The 22,078-nt window shown below is 31.7% G+C and overlaps 2 protein-coding genes across 2 annotated transcripts; one reads left to right on the forward strand and one right to left on the reverse strand.

Moving 5' to 3' along the window:
• Positions 1-4,265: 4,265 nt before the first annotated feature.
• On the forward strand, positions 4,266-8,387 carry LOC114390420. The gene is made up of 4 exons (XM_028351163.1): positions 4,266-5,394; positions 7,346-7,553; positions 7,654-7,783; positions 7,893-8,387. The coding sequence occupies exons 1-4, from the start codon at positions 4,538-4,540 to the stop codon at positions 8,156-8,158; spliced, it is 1,461 nt and encodes a 486-aa protein (XP_028206964.1). The 5' UTR covers positions 4,266-4,537; the 3' UTR covers positions 8,159-8,387.
• Positions 8,388-11,702: 3,315 nt separating this feature from the next.
• LOC114390429 (probable LRR receptor-like serine/threonine-protein kinase RKF3) lies at positions 11,703-14,114 on the reverse strand. The gene is made up of 2 exons (XM_028351174.1): positions 13,335-14,114; positions 11,703-13,209 (listed from the first exon to the last, which is right to left on the reverse strand). Exons 1-2 carry the CDS (start codon positions 13,953-13,955, stop codon positions 11,953-11,955), a joined length of 1,878 nt encoding a protein of 625 aa, XP_028206975.1. The 5' UTR covers positions 13,956-14,114; the 3' UTR covers positions 11,703-11,952.
• Positions 14,115-22,078: the final 7,964 nt, after the last annotated feature.

A 22,078-nucleotide genomic window follows, 5' to 3' on the forward strand; every position in this document is an offset into this window, starting at 1 on the left:
AATAAATTTATAAAAACTAAAAATAAAAAAAAATTGTTACCTTACCAAAATCAAACAAAAACAAATAAATGTCAATAACTTTTCTTTATTCACTTCGGGGTTTTCTAATTTGTCCCAAGGATTAAACAATCCTATTGCACTTTATAAGTACACTTCTCCCATGTAATTTAAGATGATTTGTCGCAGATATCAATTACACCAATGAATTTATTTAATCCCACTTTTACTTGAAATAAGTTAGACAACTCCGCTCACTTCTATTCTATTTTTTTTTCCTGTCTACTTATTTTTCATCTCATCATTTCTCACGAAATTTCTTCTTCATTTTCACATCTTTCCTCACTTCTATTGTCTTTTTTATACGGTGGAAAAATAACACTCCACTTCTATGATCCAAAAGTCAGTTTTTAGAAATTGTTTTATAAATCAACTTTTTGAAAAATCGAAAACACAGTCACGTACACTATGAGACTCTCAATCTCCTCACTGTCACTAACTTTTAATATTAATCATCCATCTATAAGGTCCAATTTTATAGTTTTTATTTCTTACCATGATTTTAAATTCTAGTTACTGACTTATGATCGTAGTTGTGGTAAGTAAAAAATCTTTTATATTACAGACAATTACCAAAAATATTATTGATGCGATTACAATTACAGTTGCTATGAGTCAAAAACGTTTGCGTTGCAGCTGCAATTGCAATTGGAGACTATAATTTAAAACTATGTTCCTTAAAGTGTTTTTCACTTTATTATCATAAAAAATAAGAACTATAAATTTTAGTCATACAATTATATGAATTGTCAAGATAAAAAATAGTCAATGGCCACATGATCATATGACACTTAAAAAAATCATGTGCATTTATCATTTAATTTTGATAATCCAAATGTGATTTAATGATTTATGTTTATTGTTCTGGTTTCTCAATATTACAAGAAATCTAAGAAGTCTTCTTATTTTTTAAGAATGTGAAAATTATAGGCCAGAGCCATACAACTATATAAGTGATCAAGATTAAAAGTTACTAATCCTGAACTTATATAAGCAAGAAAATTATCTTATATGTTCAACTTAAATATAAATAAATCTAATTAATTTTATTTAATTTAATGTTATTATTTTTAAAACACCATCATTTAATTCTAATCATGTTTTCAATGATTTTTTTATATGATAGAATGTGATTGCAATATAAGATCGTAGTTGAACATATCCATCAAGTTCGAATTGACTTAACATAAGACCTATTAATGGGAAAGTGCCATGGAAAGCAACAAAAGTTCACATATACCACAAAGTTCCAATAAAAGATATTTTAAAAATAATTTTATATTTTTACTTGAGATTGAAAAAATTAAATGATATCAACTAACTTTCTTAATTAGTGTAAAGTTAATTATGTTTACTTATATAAGAATGAAATTTGAGTTACTGGTTACATGATCAATTAAAAATTGTGATGCTGCCAGGCACACACATATTTATAATGAGAACAATGTGTTATCATTTTTAAAATATAATAACTATTTAAATTTAAGTCATATATAAATGGTTAAAATTAAAAATTGTTTAGCAGTTATATGCATGCTTTTAAAAAATAAACCGTATTTATCTTTTAATCTTGACTTTTTTTTTGGTGATCTCTTTTAATCTTGACTATTTAATTATAATATAATAGTTTATATTTATTATTTTTACTTTTCATAACTAAGTATTCTCATGTGATTTTTCTCTTTTTATTTTTCCCACCTAATCTTCCTCCATATAGGCGAGTTTTAGAAAAAGCCCAAGAACTAGGCTTGAAGCTTCATTTAGATCGATTCTAGTGGTCGCACCAAGTTTTCTTTGTCGGGCATGGAGAAAGCTCCATGGATTGACCCGTTCAACAACCCTAATTCATTGTTATTGAGGCTATTCTCTCGAAAGAAAAGTGTGATAGAACTCAGCCTATCAAATAAACAAAAACTAAAGTACTATATGCTAGCGTCTTTAACTTTCTTTGAAGGTTGATTTTCGAGTGGAATAATTTTGATCTTGAAAGTCATTTAATATAAGATTATTATAGTAATTTATGATTAATTTTAAAATAATCATTTATCTTTCCTCTCTCATCTATATGAGCATTAAAACTATTTATAGTAAATTACATTGTTTTTATATTTTTTTCAACCAAATTGTTGCTTTCTTTGAATCACATTTTCTTTTTGAAAAATAACGTTTTTGTAATCTTTATGAAACAAATATTTTTATTTTCTTTTTTTAAAGGTAATCATATCTTTTAAAAAAATTACGTAATCTTTTCTTTATATTCAATTATATTTTTATTGTGTATTTTATAAAAATCAGCTTTTTCATATTAATTTGATTTATTTCCACTTAATATGTTCCTGAAATTTTAAAAAATACTATAAATTAAAATTTACATTTATTTTTATAGTACGAAATTTTCATAATATATTTATATTAGGATGATAAAAGAGAGGAGAGAGATTGAAAAGTTATTATTTATGAGAGAGAAAAAAATTGATAATTTAATAGTCTATCTTATGACGCCTTTTGATGATGGTAAGAAATATAAAACCATTTAATTATAACTATTAGATTAAAATTAACGTTGAAATTACATACCATTTAATTATAACTATTAGATTAAAATTAACGTTGAAATTACATATTCATTTACAAAATTCATGCTATCTTTTATTAAAAAAGTAACAAATCACATTAAATTTGTAATTGACTGTGCAATCTAAAACGGTAATTTTATTTTAATGATTATATTTAAGTATTATCATTTAAAAAAAAAAAATCACTCTGAAAGTACAAGAATTACAATATAAAAACACAAAATAGATAGATAAATGTTGGCATGCTTTTATATATATATATATATATATATATATATATATATGATGAACACTAAAATTAGCTCACTCGCTTGAATAGAGTGTGAGATATCATAAATTTTTTTGATATTTATTCCTCCTGAATAAAAAAAAACTAAATATTAATTAATGATCATATAACCATTAAAAAAGACTTAATTATATATTTGTTTCCTTAATAATAATTTAAAGTTTAATTGATTTCTTAAATTATTAAAATATTTAATTATTTAAATCATAACAATTGAAAATAATAACCACTAAAATCTGTCACTATATTTATTATTTATTTTTAAAATAAAAATATAAAAATAAATATAGTTGTGAAAAAGTGACAGTTTATAAATGCAAGTTTAATTATTATTATAATTTTAAAAAAATAGCCCCTATCACCTCAAATCAATTCCAATCGAAACTCTAACTACCCCCAAAAATCAACACAATCGAAACCCTAATCCCAAATCCTCCAAACCAATACGGGGGATCTTCCACCTCCAAACCAATCGAAAAAATTACTTTCAATTTTGAATTCTTATAAAAAGAAATATGTATTTATTTATTCTGATTCCTTACGATAATTAATTAAGTATTTTCAGCAAAGTAGTTGCATAAATGCACGCACACGATATCAGTAGGGAGAAAAAGCTAAATTATCCTTTTTCTAAAATGGTGGAACCTAAGAGCAGTACAGAAAGGTGTGTGCTAATTTTCCCTGCCAATATTCCACCTTTGTTTGCGCTTCACAAGGTGTTTCTTAAGTCGATGAAATGAGGTCCCCAGTCCAACTCACATTGGATTGGGATTTTTAATTTTTATCACACACGAGAAGTTCTCACGTCAAAACTGCAGAGTCAACAGTCATAATAACTCTTTAGTCTATGGATTATTAGGTTCATAGGAGATGGGTACGCCGGGTTTCCTGTGATGTGGAGTTCCAAATAAGAATCTCACTTGCATGGCCAGGAGGAGCTGAAGTTGTTGTTGGCTCATTTAATTTATTGTCATAACCACTAATATATTTTTTTCTTTCATTCGCTTAATTGGCTTACCTGTGTGTCTTAGTCAAACAAGAAAAACAATAAACAATAGTAGTACAATGCTACCAACTTTGCACAATTCACTTGTGTGATTGCAACTGCAATGTATTCAGGTTAAACATTTCTCTATTGATAATGATTTATAAAAATGCAACGAGTTTAAACTACATCAACAAGTTTTACATGTAGTTTAAATTAATAACCTTATTACTGCGCGGTAAAGAACATAAACGACATTGCCCTTGTGTGTTGTGTCCACTAAACACCTAAAAGCAACCCAATAATCTTATTTATTTTTTTTGTAGCAGTTGGGGATGAGCGTGACAGTGGCCACAAGCATCTCCCGTCCCTCTTTTTTTCTTGTCTATGTGCTAAATTATGGCATCCTCCTCAAAATCTTAATAACTATTAACTATTCTATTTCCCTATAAGATTTCATTCGGAAATGCCAAATGCCAAATGCTACCAACTCATTTCCTAGAAGCCCCCTTCCCCTTTTCTACTCAACTCTTCCGACAAAGCAAGCCTTCAACTAGTCCCTAATCTAATCACAAAATCCACAACACAAGACAGAGTTAAAAACAACTCTGCAATTAAACTCCACATCTTATGATCTCCCCAAGGCAAGACCCTCTTCTGCCCCACACCCACTTCTCCACCATGCTCAAGCTCCTCAACAAGAACCTCCGCCTCCTCCTCCGCCGTCTCCGGTGGCCAATTCGCCGCCGCTCAAAGTCCAAAGTAGTAGTGATCAACAAGCTCGGGAAGAACGCCCTAAAAGCCCAAACCGAAGCAAGCACGAATTTTTCCTCCATGGTTCATCCCAACGCGCAATTGGGTACTCCGAAACCCATTCGGGTCGCGACCTTCAACGCCGCCCTGTTCTCCATGGCACCGGCGCTCCCGAAACCCAAACCCACGTTCGAGGACCAAAACGGGGTCGCTTCGAACCCCGAAAACCTGAATTCGCGATCCAAGTCCACGAAGGAGCGTCCCAGAAGCATACTGAAACAATCGCAATCGCAATCGCAGTCGCAGTCAGTGAAGAACAGAGTAAACGACAGCGACACCAACGTGGGGAGCAGACAAGAGGCGGCGAGGTTGGCGAAATCGAAGATGAGGGTTTCCATAAATTTACCAGACAACGAGATATCGCTGCTGCGAAGCCGACAATCGAGCTTCTCGGAACACGACAAGGCCTCCTCGTGGGTAGGTGGTGGGGCCCACGTGAGTAACAGAACTGTGGTTGAGGTTCTGAAGGAAGTGGACGCTGATGTTTTGGGGCTGCAAGATGTGAAGGCCGAGGAAGAGAATGGGATGAAGCCATTGTCGGATTTGGCGGCGGCGCTGGGAATGAACTACGTGTTCGCGGAAAGCTGGGCACCTGAGTACGGCAACGCTGTCTTGTCCAAATGGCCCATCAAACGCTGGAACTCTCACAAAATCTTTGATCACACTGATTTCAGGTCAACTTTTATTTTTAACCACTCTTTTTACTAGCTTTTCATAATGCTACACACATTTATTTCTGTGCACTTTGTTAGTTTATGTTAACGTTGAATTTGGGTCCGTCATCGGTGGAATCGAATACGACCTGAACAGGGAAGTGAAATCATGGTAGTTTTCATTGTTCAAACAAAACCAATGCAACTTAATCATGATTGAATTTAATAATCACTTTATCATTTTGCACTTTTTAAATAATGGAAAATAATAAAGAAAATATTCTATTAACTGATCCATTACTATATAATCATAAATTGTTATATATAATTAATTTTATTTTAAGAAAAAGACTATCTATTTAGAAATCAAAACAGTTTTACAGTGTTTTGTTATCTCATTGTATAAATAACCATTAAATACTTTAACTTTTTTTTTTTTTACTTTTACAAGACAATTTTAAAAGTCATATGCATTATTAATTTTTATTTGTTAGACAATGAAAATTTATTACATTTATAGTACATACAAATTAAACTCATAAACATATTCTTCTTTTTTATTATAGTGCATTTCATTATATTTTATCTGTTATTAAGTTTTCAAACATTTTATTACCAACAAAAAATTAATATTTAAACATTTGAATAATTTAAAGTCAAAATTTTGTTGACAATATTTTAAAACAATTGATTTATATAGTTAAATTAAACCGTACATTTCCAGCAGCCTGACTCGCTTATAAAAATGCGATTACTTTACTATTATAAATACATTATACATAGAGCAGGTATTTTCCTTTCAATTTTTTTATGTCGTAACTCGTAATGGAACCACACGAAAACATTTTTTAAAAGAAAAAGAAATAAAGTTGTAACACCTTTTGGTTTACTTCTCTTGTATGTATTTCGAAGAAACTTCTTCGTGCTTGCCATTGCAAAGAAAAATGAAAAAAGATAATCACTTTTTCTGCTCATAAAGTGACCAATTATTCCAAAACTTTTTCAACGAAAAAATAATTCTTGAACTAACACATGGGAAGTTTCGAAAAACCATACATAAGATTTCTCATTCATTAACTACTGGTCCAAACCAATATGCTTAAGCAATGATCGACCTCCCACTTAGCTTTACGCAAAAAGTTTAGTGCTAACATCAATCATCCTGAAACTGCTATTCACGTCTTTTATTCTTTCTTTCCTTGTTTTTTCTTCTACGTGCCAACGGCAATGATAGATGCACGGCATGCCAACTGTAATAGCTGTACGCAGCGAGGCATTGATCCCCACCTACTCCTTAACGATTCTATGATGTCATCACTCATCAATTGTTCCCTTTAGATTTATATTTTATTTTGAATCTTTTTAGAAATTTATAGATGCATAATTTAGTAGTACTCATTAAAATATCTGAATGAAGAAACATGAATTTCGCTGGCTTTACATAAAATTTTCTTTAGAAGCCTTCAGCATTTTCTTCTTGTTTTATAGTATAAAGTTTTAGATTCTCCAAGTACAAAATAGTGGTCTATTTCCTTGAATACTATAACAACTCTTCTAGAATATAAATTTATTCGTCTTTGTGGTTTTGAAAAACGAAACAATGGACTATGTGGAGCATAAAATAATTAAAGTTTGGTGTCGAGTAAATTTGTCTGATGCTATTGAGGTACAGTTTGTCTGGTCTCGAAGAATAGTCAGAATACTGTTCTTGCTCAAGTCAAGTTCATCATAATTGTATCAAGAAATTTGTTACTTTCCTCCAAAGGCATATTCTTGCTAATGAGTAATGACCATCTATTAAAAAATGGTTATGGGAATATAAGTGGAAATCCAAACCGTGAAAGCAACCAAGATAGAACTATTGAAGAATTCTAGACTGAAATTATGGGGGTTAGAGTTAGAGAATGACTTAACAACAAGGATGAATATGACATGCAAAAAAATGAAAAATTGTTTTTATTTTTTGCCACAGGAATGTTCTGAAGGCCACTATCGATGTACCACAAGCAGGTGAACTTAACTTCTACTGTACTCACCTTGATCATCTTGATGAGAATTGGCGAATGAAGCAGGTAAATGCAATAATCCAATCTAGTGATGAGCCTCACATCTTAGCTGGAGGACTTAATTCACTTGATGAATCGGATTACTCCCTAGAAAGATGGACAGATATTGTGAAGGTATGTGTCAGTACAAGTGAGGGACCTCAATTATTGTTGCCTTTTGGTCTTATTCTTAAAAATAACAAAAATCAAAATCAAATTTTTTAATTGGATCCAGTACTATAAAGAGATGGGAAAGCCAACACCAAAGGTTGAAGTGATGAAATATCTCAAGAGTAAAGACTACACTGATGCTAAGGACTATGCAGGGGAATGCGAGTCAGTTGTCATGATTGCCAAGGGCCAAAGTACAAACTCAATTTTGAACCTCTTAAGCTTTTGATTTTTTGAAAAGTTCAACGTGGTTATTAATGATTAATACTATCATCCCTAAAATTGTAAATATATATTATGCAGGTGTCCAGGGGACATGTAAGTATGGAACTCGGGTAGACTACATATTATCATCATCAAATTCTCAATACAAGTTTGTTCCCGGTTCCTATTTAGTCCTTTCTTCCAAAGGGACATCAGATCATCACATAGTGAAAGTTGATGTGGTGAAGGCAAATAACAATCCAGAAGAAAATAATGTGACAAAGAATCCGCAACAACCAAGACAGAGAGTTGTAAGAATAACAGAATCCAATCCGTCAAAGGCTATCTGGAAACCATACAATTGACTTGAGACATAAATTGAGTTCCCTTGGTTTAGATTAGTATTTTGGAAATGGGGCATTTTGTTTTGTCTCTTTGTCATCTTACCTTGTACACATCTTTCTTCAAAGAGATTTAGAAGAATATGACAAAAAGTGTGATGTGATGATGTATGTTTTTTTTTTTTTAAAAAAAATGTATAGATTTTGATTAAGAGTTAAAAAATTCTGCGAAGTAATTTCTTGCTTCTCATTCCATTCCTTGACAATTTTCGTAAAATTCAGGATTATAAGACCCTGTTTTGAATTGAAAGTAAAATTAGTTCATTTTACTTCTAGGTACGGAGCAGAGCTGTTAGATTTGTTTTTTTTTTTTAATTATAAGAATCACTTTTTTACTTTATTTGTTATTTTTAAAAATTTGTATAAGAAACAGTGAAACAATTTTTTATTATTTCTTGTATAAGATTTTTAAATACAAGATGACATTTTTATAAATAAAAATAAAAAATATTTTTCAAACTAAGAACGCGAAGGTCAAAAACATTAACCGAGTCGTTATCATTTTTCCTCTTATTTTTTTTTTAACATTGAGCAAGCACGTACCAAGAGATGATAAATTAACATCACACTCAAGTTAAAGATAAGACCCCGTTGAGTTACAACTTAAAAGCATGCTGGCCCTCCTTCAATTTATTGGCAAAGCTGGCACAACCATAAAAGATGGCCCAGAAGGACCAGACAAAATTGGCAAACATGTTTCAAGGGAAGCATCACATAAATAACCCAAGAATGTTATGATGTATCATGTATGTCAATATGTGAAAGGGAGGAATATATTGTTGGAGTACAAGTTAACCGAAGTCTCGTATAGCCTAAAAGTAAAAAAGTTAAACAGATGTAAATGAGGAGAAGATTTATAAATCTGAACCTTAAGGTTAAAGTGTGGTGTCCTTATGTAATTGTTTATGGCTCAAATCTCTCATGTGTTTACTCTCTCGATTTCCTAAAATTTAAAGGTATTCATGTTTCTCCCATAATAAATGAATCTCTTTCGTGTTTACTCTCTCGATTTTCTAAAATTTAAAGACATTCATGTTTCTCCATCTTTCACATATTCTAGAAAGTCACATAAATAACTAATGATTCACTTCTATTTTTTTTTCCTCAAGTTAAATTCATTCTAGAGGACCACCTTTCCATCTTCTTTACAACAGAGCACAATCCTCATTTCTACCTCAAATCTAGGATCGATTCTCACTTTCGCTAGGTCAAAAGAAACAAGATTGGTTTTCTAAGCCAATTGCTTTTGGCTGATCGTTTGGGGGTTTCCACCCCGCGTGTAGTTTCATTGTAGTTTGGGATTTGCCCCCTCTTATACCAAAAAGAAAAAAGACATAAAAAACATTTCATTTAAGAAAGAGATGGGTAATGAATATGGCTATATAAATACCTATTGATTATGCATATGGAACTAACAACGAAGTCCAAGAAACATGTAAATGAAAGACTAAAAATAAAGAATGAATTATACTTTCTTCCTTGGAAAGATATTTAAATTATATTGTTCCTTTCTAATTTTTTTAAAACTACAGCCTACAGTCCACTCTTTTGAGAGATTAATATATGTCAATTTAATTTATTTTAATATGAATGAGCCTATTAAGGTTAAATGTTGTTTTTTTATACACTTTTAGTTCACTAAAGATAAAATCCAATCCAAGTGGTATATGCGTTTGATTTTAGCACTGTGGAAGATAAAATAAAGAATCTAAATGTAATTTAAAAGAATAGTATGAGTATATTAAAAAATCCAAATCATATAAAGAAACTAAAATTTTTTAAATAAAATATAACTTGGAGTAAAAGAGTTTGAGAAAAATAGAGAATAAAAGAATTTAGAGAGAACTGTGTATTCATTCCAAAAGAAATAATCTATTTATAAATACAAAGATAACTAAGAAGTTACAAATGATAAATAAAAAAAAATCATAAGAGATAAAGATATGGATCTCACATTATAGATTGTTTACAAAAAAAAAATATAATTAAATCTGACATTTTCTTTCCGTAGAATAAATTCAACTAAATCTGTGGCCCAATATTTTTTTTTCTTCCAAGCTGGGCCAATCCTTCCTGTACATAACAATTAAAGAAAAGAGACTTAAGCCCATTATTCAGTACAGCTCAATACTTAGAATGATAAAATCATGTACTGTATTGTGAAGCCTGACAACCACCAAGGTATCCAAATGATAAGGCAAGCCATCTTTTATATATATATATAGACCACATGTATCTTTTATTGCCGATAATCCTGTTCAAGCTGAATATTTTTATTTATATATAGGATAGGATGATATATTCCAGCTTTATTCATGCTATGGCTAAAAAAAGATATTAGTTTCAATGTTTTCTATTCTTAAAATATGATGATGTTTTGTCTTAATTCTTATTTTTTAATTTTTTAAATAAATATGTATAGTTGTAGTCTTGTAAGTGAATAAAAGCACATTAATTTTATTTATAAAAAAAGAAGCACATTTATTTATAACCTTAAGGATTAAAAATAAGTAAAATTTAGATAAAGGATTAAAAATAAATAAAATTTAGATAGGATTAATTCCAAAAAAAAATCCAAAAAGCAAAAGTATATTTAAACCAATTCTATTTAGAGAAACACTTGGGTGTACACTTACCCAACTTTTTATACCAAATTGCTTGATCTTTCATGAACAACTCTGCAGGTGAATGAACCTCATGCAGTCGTACTTGTTGATTCTTTGGCTTTGAGTAAGGTGGTTGGTTAAGTTTCAATCGTCAAATTATCCCATTGGTGCCTGGCTGCGGTAGAGTTCAAGTGGTGAGCTTTTGGTTCTAAATTCAAATCACTGCATCCCAACATCTCATTCCCAATTCCCTCACCAGCCTCTCCCACGACCGAAGAAAAAAAAAAAGGCAATTAAGATCTCATTTGAAAAACAAAAAAGTACTTCATTACTTTAATAAAAATATGATGCTCTTTAATTTCTTATATTTTAATAGGGTATTTTGACCCTCTAGAATTTGGAAATTTGTGATATTTGAGAATAAATTCGGCCACAATATTAGTTGTTTTGTTTTTGTCAATTATTCGAGAATAATACACCACCCCATCAAAAAAAGGAAAAAAGAGAATGCGTGAATTATGCAAGCCCCGTGCGTTACAACCCTACTTGCATTTAAGCTATTTGTACATTTGTCTGATATATTAATAACTGCCAGCTCCATTATGGTAATGATTGAAGTTCAGGAAAATAAAAGTCAAACCAATTGGCCATGTTAGCCGATTAAGCACATAGGCAGAAGCAGCCTGGTTAACCCAACCCACAACACAAGGGAACATGTGCACTTTGCTTCTTTTTTGGGTTATGACCCATGCTTGTTTCACTCTTACAACAACTTAATTTCCGGTATCCCCTAATGAGCCACTAGGTTGACAAAACCAATTGTACTCATCTACTTCAACATTTAGTATTGAGTTGTGACACAAGGAGAGAGATACAATACAAGTGCCAATGGAGCTCAGAGCTAAAAATAGCATCACTTCTTGCATAAGATTCTTAAAATGAATTGGAGGATTGCTTCTGATACAACAGTGTGACACTTAATTCATCAAAACTTGATCATCCGTACTCTTGTTTGCCATTACATAAACTCTAGCAAGAATCAAAATTTAATTTGTACATCCAATTTGGCTTTGTAACAGAAAACACTTAAAGAAAAAAAAACAGTATTCTATAATCTACATGTACAAACAAATTATCCAAACACCCAAAATCTCAATCTGTACTCAAAATCCTAGAGCTAGAGCTTGAGCTTCTTTCATCCCTAGAATTAGAAGATTGACGATCACTTTCTATAGTATATGATTGATAACCCGTTGGACTAGAGAGCTGACCAGAGCCACTACTACTCACAGATCTCTCAATATCAAGCCTCCCAGCAACAAGAGGAATTGGCCTTTCAGGTATTGAAGGCACTGATTCATCAGTCTCCATCATTTTAACAACCTGATCCATTGTAGGCCTAGCATACAACTGTGGATGAGAACAAAGCACAGCAATTAACACATACTTCTCAAGAACTTGTTCTGAACCCGGTTGTGGCATGCCATCTTCAATAACACTCAAAGCTTTACCCGTTCTAACCAATGACCAAGCCCAATCAGTCAAAGCAGAAGGTTGACCATCATTGTTCATCTGAAGAGCCTTCCTCCCACTCAAAAGCTCAAGAAGCACAACCCCAAAACTGAACACATCGCTTCTCTCTGTCAATTGCCCATACAAAGCATATTCAGGAGCAACATACCCCATTGTTCCAGCAACCCTAGTGCTCATATGTGTCATCCCCTCAGGGTTGAACTTGGCTAGTCCAAAATCTGCAACTTTAGCTTCAAACTTATCATCAAGAAGTATATTACTTGCTTTAATATCTCTATGAATGATTGCAGGTTGAGCCCCATAATGCAAATAAGCCAACCCTCTAGCAGTGCCTAGAGCAATCTTCTGACGAATTGGCCAACTCAATTTCATACCATTAGAACCAAACAAATGGTCGTGGAGGCTCCCGTTTTTCACCATATCACAAACAATGATCCTCTGGTAACCTTCCAAACGAGTAGTAACAGAACAATAGCCTCTCAAAGCAACAAGGTTGACATGTCTGACACTTGCAATAACCTCAACTTCGTGAGTGAAGCTTGCATCACCGGAAGCAGAACAATTCTTGAACCTCTTAAACGCAACCTCGCTCCCATCAGGAAGCAAGCCTTTGTACACATTCCCGTAGCCACCTCTCCCAACTATGTTATCCCTCGAGAAATTCTTGGTTGCTTTCTTAATATCATCAAAAGTGAACCTGATCAAGGTTGTGCTCTGCTCCATGGAATCCAATCCAGAAACCAAACTGATTTCCGAGACACGAACATCCTTATCCCCGGCCAAAACCTTGTCTTCCAGCTTGCAATAAACCCAAACCCAGAGAGCCAGCAGTAACACGACCAAGACACAGACAACAGAAACAACAGCAATAATAACCTGGAGATATAAAATTGACTGGGATGGTTAAAAATAAAAAAGGAAAAGGTCGCGAGCAGGTTTGACCACTCATACTAACAAAAAAATTAAATTAACAATTAACATTTGCCAATAAAAATAAGAACCTTTTTTCTCTTGGAGGAGGAATTGTTGTTGTTAGAGGAGAACTGAAGGGAGAACAAGCACTTGGCGGTGCCGGGGTCGGAGGGGCCGAAGCGGTTGGCGAAAGCGGCGGCGTAGATAAAAGCGTAGTCGGTGCAGTGGGTGAGGTTTCCGACGGAGTCTCCCAGTGGCGGGAGAGGGGAAAACGAAGAGGTGCAGAGGGCGCAGGGGGAGTTGTTCTCGAGCGATTGGTTGCAGTTGTTACGGATGTTCTGGAGGGATGGTTGAGGGACCAGGGACTCGAAGTCTTGTTTGGTGGTGACGTTGTTGCAGCCTTGGGAGATCCACGAGGTTTGGAAACCGCAGGAGGAGGTGATATTGTAGGTTGGGTCGAAGTTGTTAACGTAGGACTGGAAGTGGGTCCAGCATGTGTCGGAGGCGTTGAGGGGAGGGAGGAAGAAGCCGCTGCGGCGGAGGTAGTCGGATAGGACGAGGCGGAGGGATTGGCTGATCACCTGGCACCGCGAGGTGTCGAAGGAGCTGGGTTTCGTGCTGCCCAGGATGGTGAAGTTCAGGGGACACGTGTCACATAGACAAGAGAGAGGGAGAGATAGGAAGAGAAAGAGGTGGAAGAGGGAAATCATGGGGGTTATGGAAATGAAGCAAGAGTGGAGGGGTTCGTGATTTTCCCAAGAAGAAAAAGAACAAGGGACGTATGAGGGAATGGTATTTTGATATTTAAATTGACCATGCTAGATGGAGTTACTGATGAATGTGATGCTGATTGATATTTGGCATGTATTTGTATTAGTATCTGATATGATATACTGACACAATACTCATATTATATTTTTTTAGATATTATAGATATTTACGTGTTAGTGTCGTATCCGATGTTCGTGACCATGTTTCTTAGTAGCAGGAGATATACAGGGAGGATGCTTCCGAGAACTCGATCGACCTACTTACTCTCAAGTTGTTTCTGGTGTGCTTTGACTTGTGTGTAATAATAATACACACGATCATGGATCGTGGATCGAGGATCATTCCTTCTTCATCTTTTTTTTTTCCAATGGTCACCTACTTTATTTCGTTCATCTCTTTCAACTCCATTTTCAACATCTAGACCAAAATTTTAATTGGATACTCCTCGTGCAACAAATCTACACGTCACAAAAGCAGGACGCCAAATACTTTAGCACAGTGACCAAATGATGTGACATAATTCATTAATATTAAATTAATAGTTTGAATAATATTTGAATTTGATTCTTAAAAAAATATTTTTTTATAAGTTTTATTTATCTTTTGATTAAATTTCAAAATAGTTAAGATTTTGTTTTTTATGAAACATAGGATTAAAGAGAAAAAAAATACTTTACACCGAATACTTCATGCTTTTTTCTTACGTCATCTTGACGGGTTAATGATCGATAAAGTTGTGTATATTTAATTAAGAAAAATTATGAGACAATTCATAATATACATAACCAATCGTACTAATTTAGAGCATGTAAGTTAAAGTGGGCTTTGGAATATACTTGCCTAATTTTTTAATGTGTTCCAGTCGTATTCGGATTTGCCCGAATTTTCATAAGAAAATATAGATTGACACAAAGATGATTTATCGATCTCGTAACGGAAATAAATGTAATAGGCTTTCTAATGGCACATTTTTCTTACATAGAGAAGACATAATGCATAAATAAGGTGTCCATACTCCATACTGGTCATTAAAAATTATGTAAAATTAAAATGATGAATATTGGTTAATTCAAAGTTGTCTTTTGTTCTTTTCCTCGTATGTTAGAGAAATAATACTTGAATTGAGATAGTTACATATAGCATGAGCAAAGAATGAACTGAGACGGCTTTATTTCTGTTCTTTTATATAACCTAATTTTTTTTTATCAGGTCATTTATTTGTACTCAAATGAGATGAGTCCAGTTAACTCGATGTTTTAATATAATATATCAATATTAATATTATGTATAATTAAATTATAGAATAAAAAAATTATAAAATTAATAGAGTTTAATATTTATGCACTAAAAATATAAAATGATTTTATATTATCATTTAATTACAAATTATTATTTAAATTATTTTAAAATAATTATTTAAAAAGTTAACAGACTTATTATATATAATAGGTTATGATTAGATGATTGTGTAAAAAAATTTATATTATCATTTTATAATCATTTTTTCTCAAACTTCAATTAAAGTATATTTTGTGATAAATATTTTACTATCATTATAAATATAACATCATGCTATATATTCTCAATAGAAGTTTTCTGGATCATTGCCCCTTGATATTGAAAAATACAGTGGTGGATTGAAGTCTAAAGCCATTCAAAGTGCTCAATTGTTGGTTCTTAGAAGAGAGATTCTTAGACATTGTCAAGCATTGGTGGGAGTCCTACGAGGTACATGGTTGGATGGCATATGTACTCACGGAGAGATTAAAGAGACTCAAAAACGAGTTGAGGAGATGGAATAAAGAAAGCTTTGGGGGTGTTCAAAAACAAGCTAAGGAGCTAGTAGAAACAACAAATGGGATGGACTTGAAAGAAGAGGAAGAAGGCTTAAATGATGAGGAAGTTGAGACAAGGAGGGTGCTTTTGGGAGATTTTTGGAGGATGTCTAGAAGACATGAATCTCTTTTACAACAAAAAATCGAGATTTAAATGGTCGAAAAAGGGAAATGGAAATACCAAGTTTTATCATTCTATGGTAAAATGGAGAAGGAAGCAATGTGAGGTGAAGGGCTTGGAGATTGAAGGTGTGTGGGAGGAGGATCCATCCAAAGTCAAAAAAGATATAAATGAATTCTTTCAAAACAAATTTAAGAAAAGTGTTATGTCCAGGCCTACTTTAGATGGAGTGGATTTTGAATCTATAGGGGAGTCGGAGAACCAAAGTCTATGTGCAAGATTTAGTGAGGAGGTAAATGAGGTAGTTTGGGAATGGAAAAGGATAAAAGTCCAAGTTCGAATGGGTTTAATTTCCTTTTTATTAAAAAATGTTGAATTTTCATGGGAAGGAATTTTATGATAATGATGGGTGAGTTTTGGTCCAATAGTGTTTAGGCCTAGGGGATTATAGATTCCTATCACTCCTTGGGTGTATGTATAAAGGCATATCTAAGGTCTTAGCCAAAAGATTGAAATGTGTGTTAATTGATAAGAGACAATGTACTTTTTTTTATTGTGGGGGGTGAAGATCCATGTTAGATGGAGTGCTTATAGCCAATGAAGTTTTAGATAAGGCACTAATGAGGAAGAAAAACTGTGTGATTTTTAAAGTGGATTTCGAGATACATGATGGGGAGGATGAAGTTTTGTGAAAAAATGGATTGATTGGATTAAAGGAGGCTTGCTATCTTCCTGAACATCAATTTTGGTTAATAGGAGTTTAGAGCACAAAAATGACTTAGGCAAGGTGATACCATTGCGACTTTCTTGTTCCTTGTGGTGACAGAAGGATTGTCCAGGCTGATGAGACGAGTGGGGAAGACTCCAAGCTACCAAGGGTATAAAGTTGACAAAGATCAAGTAGAGGTGTCTCTCATGCAATTTGCGAATAATACTTTGTTCTTTGCAAAAGCTTCTATAAGTAACATGTTATGCATCAAAACTATTTTGAGAAGCTTCAAACTTGTATCGGGTTAAAGGTAAAAAAATTTAAAAGCAAATTGATTGGTATATGGATGGAGGAACGTACTTTGTGTGTATATGCCAGGATGCTTAATTGTAAGGTGAGGAATATCCCCTTCATATACCTTGGAATTCTAATTGGAGCTAATCCTAGCAAAGAGGGAACATGGGATCCGGTGATTAGCAAAAGTATATTCTTAATAATTAACTCTCTATTTTTTTCATTTTCCCTTCACACAAAGTCCTTCATGTGCTTAGGAATGTAACTCTCCTTTTGGGCCTGGACCTTTCCAAATCAACTTCGACTTCTTGCACACCCTGATTCCTGTTATATCATATTCCATCCAATTATGGAAAAAGGAAGTGAGGAAATTGCTTTTTATATAAATATAAAAAAAATTAGTTATACTATATCTATTTTTTATTTAGGCTATTAATATTAATAACAATAATCTTTTTCTTTTACTTTTTATATAACTAAATAAAAAAATTATTTTTATTTCCTTTCATTTTCTCTCACATCAAATGATTTTAAAAATAATTTCAGTTATTACTCTCTTTCTCCTTCCTTTCTTCCTTAAACTTATTATACCCAAAACTTGAATCGACATCTATAAGACGTGAGTTCAAAGTTGCACAGTCGCAGTTTTTTTTTTTTATTGATCAGCTGTATCTTCCCAAATTTATCACATATTTGATTAAAGTGAGATAATAAGAATCTCTCACACGTAGTTGCTAAGTATTAAAATAGATTTATATATTGTTACGCTAGCTGAAGACCAGTTCATGTGATTTTGCAAAGTCTCATAACGTGCAAGCGAGGGGCCGTTTTCAGAAATTTTAGGGCACAAGGCAAAACTTTTAAAGATACTTAATTTAATATTAAGCATTAGTTTTTATATTAATTTAACTGCTAATGTTATAGCTGTAAAATTATTTATCAATATTTTAAATAATTTTAATGTTTCATCTTCAATAAACAAGATGATTAGTTCATTTAATTTATCATGCAATATCATTGATCTCAGATAAAATTTAAACAAATTCATATTTCATCAAAATCAGAAGTTTACAACTACAGTTTGATTATTTATCTTCTTTTCTTAATTGTCGATCCATTTTACTTATTAGTTGCAATCACACATTTTTATAATCTTTTAAATGCCTAAGGTATATATTGAGATTTAAAAATAGTAACATACTGATGGACCTAAGGTACTTCAAAAAGGGTGCTTGTTATTAAACAATAAGCACTTAATTTTTAAGGGGGCCTACTAAGGCACTTGCCTAAATTGGCGTAGGCAAACACGGCCCTATGTAAGCGTTCCACTCGCATTCAGATCCAAGATAACAATGGATTGAATTTAGGTCAAGTTTTATGAAATCTGCACATTCCAAAGGATATTATTAGATATTTAAAGTAGATCAATAAATTATATAAACGTGTGCATTTATAATATTTACTTTATGAATAATATGAATCTAATAATATGAGCATAATGCATCCCTCTTTTATACGTCAATACCGATACGTGATCCATTATTTCTTTGTGTAAATAGAAACTGAATTTAGTTCACAACTCATCTTTGACTTTACTTCACAGACAAGCTAGTCAATCTAATAATATTGCTTACTCATTAGCTCGAACGTTTCAATTCTATGCTAGCCGCACTCGTTTTTTAATGTTCCTGATTTTATTAATGTTGTTCTTTGTAATGATATGAGATAACCATCTTGCAGTAAAAAAAATGACTTGAGATATTTACTTTTTATTGTCAATTTCATTTGCACTTGCAGATTTTTTTTCATATTTAATGTAAAAACTTTGGGGGAAAAACCCTCAGTTTTGCAATTATAAAATTTAAAATAAATTTCAACTCATTTATGATATAATTTTGAAAAGATACAAATAATGTACATATAGTTGTTTTTTTATTAATTATTTTAGAATAAAATGATTTCGACATCCTCTTAATTTTAAGGTGCCAAAGCAGTCACCATTAAATTAAACGAGTTAAGTCAGTATCTCACAATTAGGGAGGGATACTCATTGATCTATCTTGAATAATATTATTTGTGAAAAAGAGTATAAGAAACAAAAAGAAAAGTATTTTTTTAACTTAAATTTTGATATTGTTATTTATGTGTCATTTTTTAATTTTGGCATGAATGAAGTTTATTTAGAAATTTAATAACAAAATATTCTTTAAAGACAACAAAATAATTTTTTTTTCCTGTAGGAATCAAAGACAAATATTCTTAGATTTATAATAACTCAAATATTATGTTCAATTGAAATAAACCTTCTAAATAATAACAATTAACCAAATTTGGGAGTCCAAAAACAATAGTTATTCAAATTTGAGAGACTAAATAAACATATAAGTCTTTTTACATATAAAATTAAAGAGATAAAATATGTTACCTCCTGGTGGTGGGGCTGAGGTATTACATGTAAGATCATAGGTTCAAACCTCAATTCAACAGTTATATAAAAAAATATTAAAAATAAACATGCACTAATTTAGAGGCATGATTCAATGAGTTTCTTGGCAGGTATATACATAATTTTCACACTAATTAATAATACATTTATTAATTGGCAAGTATATAATTGGTTGATAAACAAATAATAAGTTTTCAGATTATATTAACAGATTATGAAATTGTTAGTTAATATATTAAATGAGTTTCTCTAACAGTAGTTGATGACAATAAAAATATATTTTAACACTTCATGAATTTTAATTACCCAAAATTTCAAGAATTCAGTTCAAGAGTTTTAATCTAACAAAGACTTTATGTAATCACCTCAACTTCAAGGATTAATCTTATATTATATTTATGCATGTAAAATATCAATCCAAATTAATGAAAAAGTTATATAACTGGTAAGGCTGCATACAGGTTGAGATTGGTTAAATTTGAGATGGAAAGTTGCCTGTCATAATTAATTGAACTCAATTTGGATTAGATAGGTTTTATCACACGAACGAGAGGCAAATAAATGGATTTGCACTGTAAAAGACCCACAAGGTCCAAAATCATGCGCATGACTCATGTGTATCACTTTCTCTCAGTCACTTAGAAAGTCATAAACACAAGTTGGTGAGAATAAAGTTATTTTAGACAATTTTGGATTCTTGTCAACGAAGTATATATTTTTGTAATTAAAAATTATGAGATTAATCTTTCAAAAAAAGTAGAGTACCAATTATAGAAAAAAAATTATTTCCATATGGGTTGATTTACTCATATGGTCAAGAATCAAACTCCGATCAAATTTGAAGCCAAGATGCCGATTAAATTGAATTCAATATATTATTCTATTTAATATATATGATCTGTTGAACTAATCTTATTTAATTTTAATTAATTTTGTTTGAATGGATGAAATTGATCTGATTCTTGATCACTCGTAAAATATTCCCTTAGAAAGGAGTAAGAGTGACTGCTAGAAAATGGATAAAAAAATTAATTTTGTTACTTGGTAATGGATAAAAAAATGTTGTTCACCCAATGATGTGACTGCTAGAAAATATCACCTAGTTGAAGTGTTTCACACTGAAGTGAGAAAATGAAAGTAACATAAAGGAGTTGGTGCAATAGCAAAATCCTCGTACTATTGCAAATTCTGAATCTTTTGTGGTGAAAATTTGGGCGAGAGTGAGACCCTGAGAGACGCTAACCAGAACCAAGTAATTTTGGACACTGCTTAAACCTTATTCAATCGCGAACCATTTCAGGCGTACGAAATAGATTCACTCATTCATCTAAAAGATACGCGGGAAAAAAAATCTGATACTAACATTCATTAATTCTTAAAAAAAAAACTGAAAGAAACTGATACTTGGAAGATGGAAATACATAAAATATATATATATATATATATATATATTTAATACGGAGGAATGATGAGCGTGGACCCTAGTAGATGATTTGCTGGTGAAGAATGTTGAGTAATAATAAGAAGATATTGAGTGTTGTAGTTCAGTTTCTTGGCTGAGGGGTTTGGTTTGTGCGTAGTGATTGTGTTAATTACGCTGAAATGATAGCGAATCGAGTATACTAATACATACTGGCGAAATTGGTAGGACGTTACGTTGTTTCGAGATTCATTTTCATGAGCAAGCAAGTCACAATTCATTAAGAGATACATTTATATATTTAAAAGAGAAAAAAAGTTGTCCATTAGTGTAAAATATTTTATATTATCAATAATGTAAATTATTTTATATTATCGGTACATAAATATTATACTTTTTTTATTTAATTAATTAATAAGTATCTTACTTAGTGGGGGTTGTAGTTTGTGTTTTTAGTATCTTACGTGGACAAAAAGAAAAAAGGCAAACCTCTGCCTTGGCTTCTCTTAAATAATAAATGCAAAGCATAAACCTAGCCGTAGAAGACTTGTTTAGGTTCTGTACATAATGACAATAATAATGACAGACAATTATGGTGTGGGCACACATCTAACTAACTTTTTGTTTTTAATAATAAAAAATAAAAATTAGTTCTAGAAAAGCTCCATAGAACATTTTTTTAAAAGTTATTTTTTATTTATAATATTTTTTAAGTTATTTGGACGAAGCAGAATGAAATCTTAGAGAATGTGCTGTATTTCATGTCAATCAGGATTGGTATGTTTCCTTGGTAGGGTTTTCTTCTTTTTGCTCAATAGATCGTTTGGATATATCTTCTTCGCAGCCACCCTGATAGTACACAATTTATTGACCGACAAACATTAGAATCTCAATCTCCTCCAGTTTTTTTTTTAACATATTTATTTAACAAATTTTTCTTTTAATTTTTGAACACGCTGCTACATAGTCTATTGTATTCACTCAACGTGTGGAGTATGTGAATTTTGTATTATAAACTACACTTCCATATTTTAATACAAAATTTATATTATATATTAGTAAAAGAGTGATCATATTTATTTAGAGCATCTCCAATATACTTATTAAAACAATTATTTAGAGCCTCATTATATCAAATCACGTTGAAGCAACTTACTTACATTTTATTCAAATGATGCAATCATATACCAACTCACTTTTCTTTATACTTTAATTTGCACTTAATTTTATTCCACCA

This window comes from Glycine soja, chromosome 2 (genome assembly GCF_004193775.1).
Source record: "Glycine soja cultivar W05 chromosome 2, ASM419377v2, whole genome shotgun sequence".
NCBI lineage: Eukaryota > Viridiplantae > Streptophyta > Magnoliopsida > Fabales > Fabaceae > Glycine > Glycine soja.

Excerpts from the sequence above, each read along its gene's own strand:
- LOC114390420 (XM_028351163.1), top strand. The coding sequence starts at position 4,538 with ATGATCTCCCCAAGGCAAGACCCTCTTCTGCCCCACACCCACTTCTCC. Across the intron at positions 5,395-7,345 it reads TTTGATCACACTGATTTCAG|GAATGTTCTGAAGGCCACTA; the intron begins GTCAACTTTTAT and ends TTTTTGCCACAG. Across the intron at positions 7,784-7,892 it reads CATGATTGCCAAGGGCCAAA|GTGTCCAGGGGACATGTAAG; the intron begins GTACAAACTCAA and ends TATATTATGCAG.
- LOC114390429 (XM_028351174.1), bottom strand. The coding sequence starts at position 13,955 with ATGATTTCCCTCTTCCACCTCTTTCTCTTCCTATCTCTCCCTCTCTCT. Across the intron at positions 13,210-13,334 it reads CCTCCTCCAAGAGAAAAAAG|GTTATTATTGCTGTTGTTTC; the intron begins GTTCTTATTTTT and ends TTATATCTCCAG.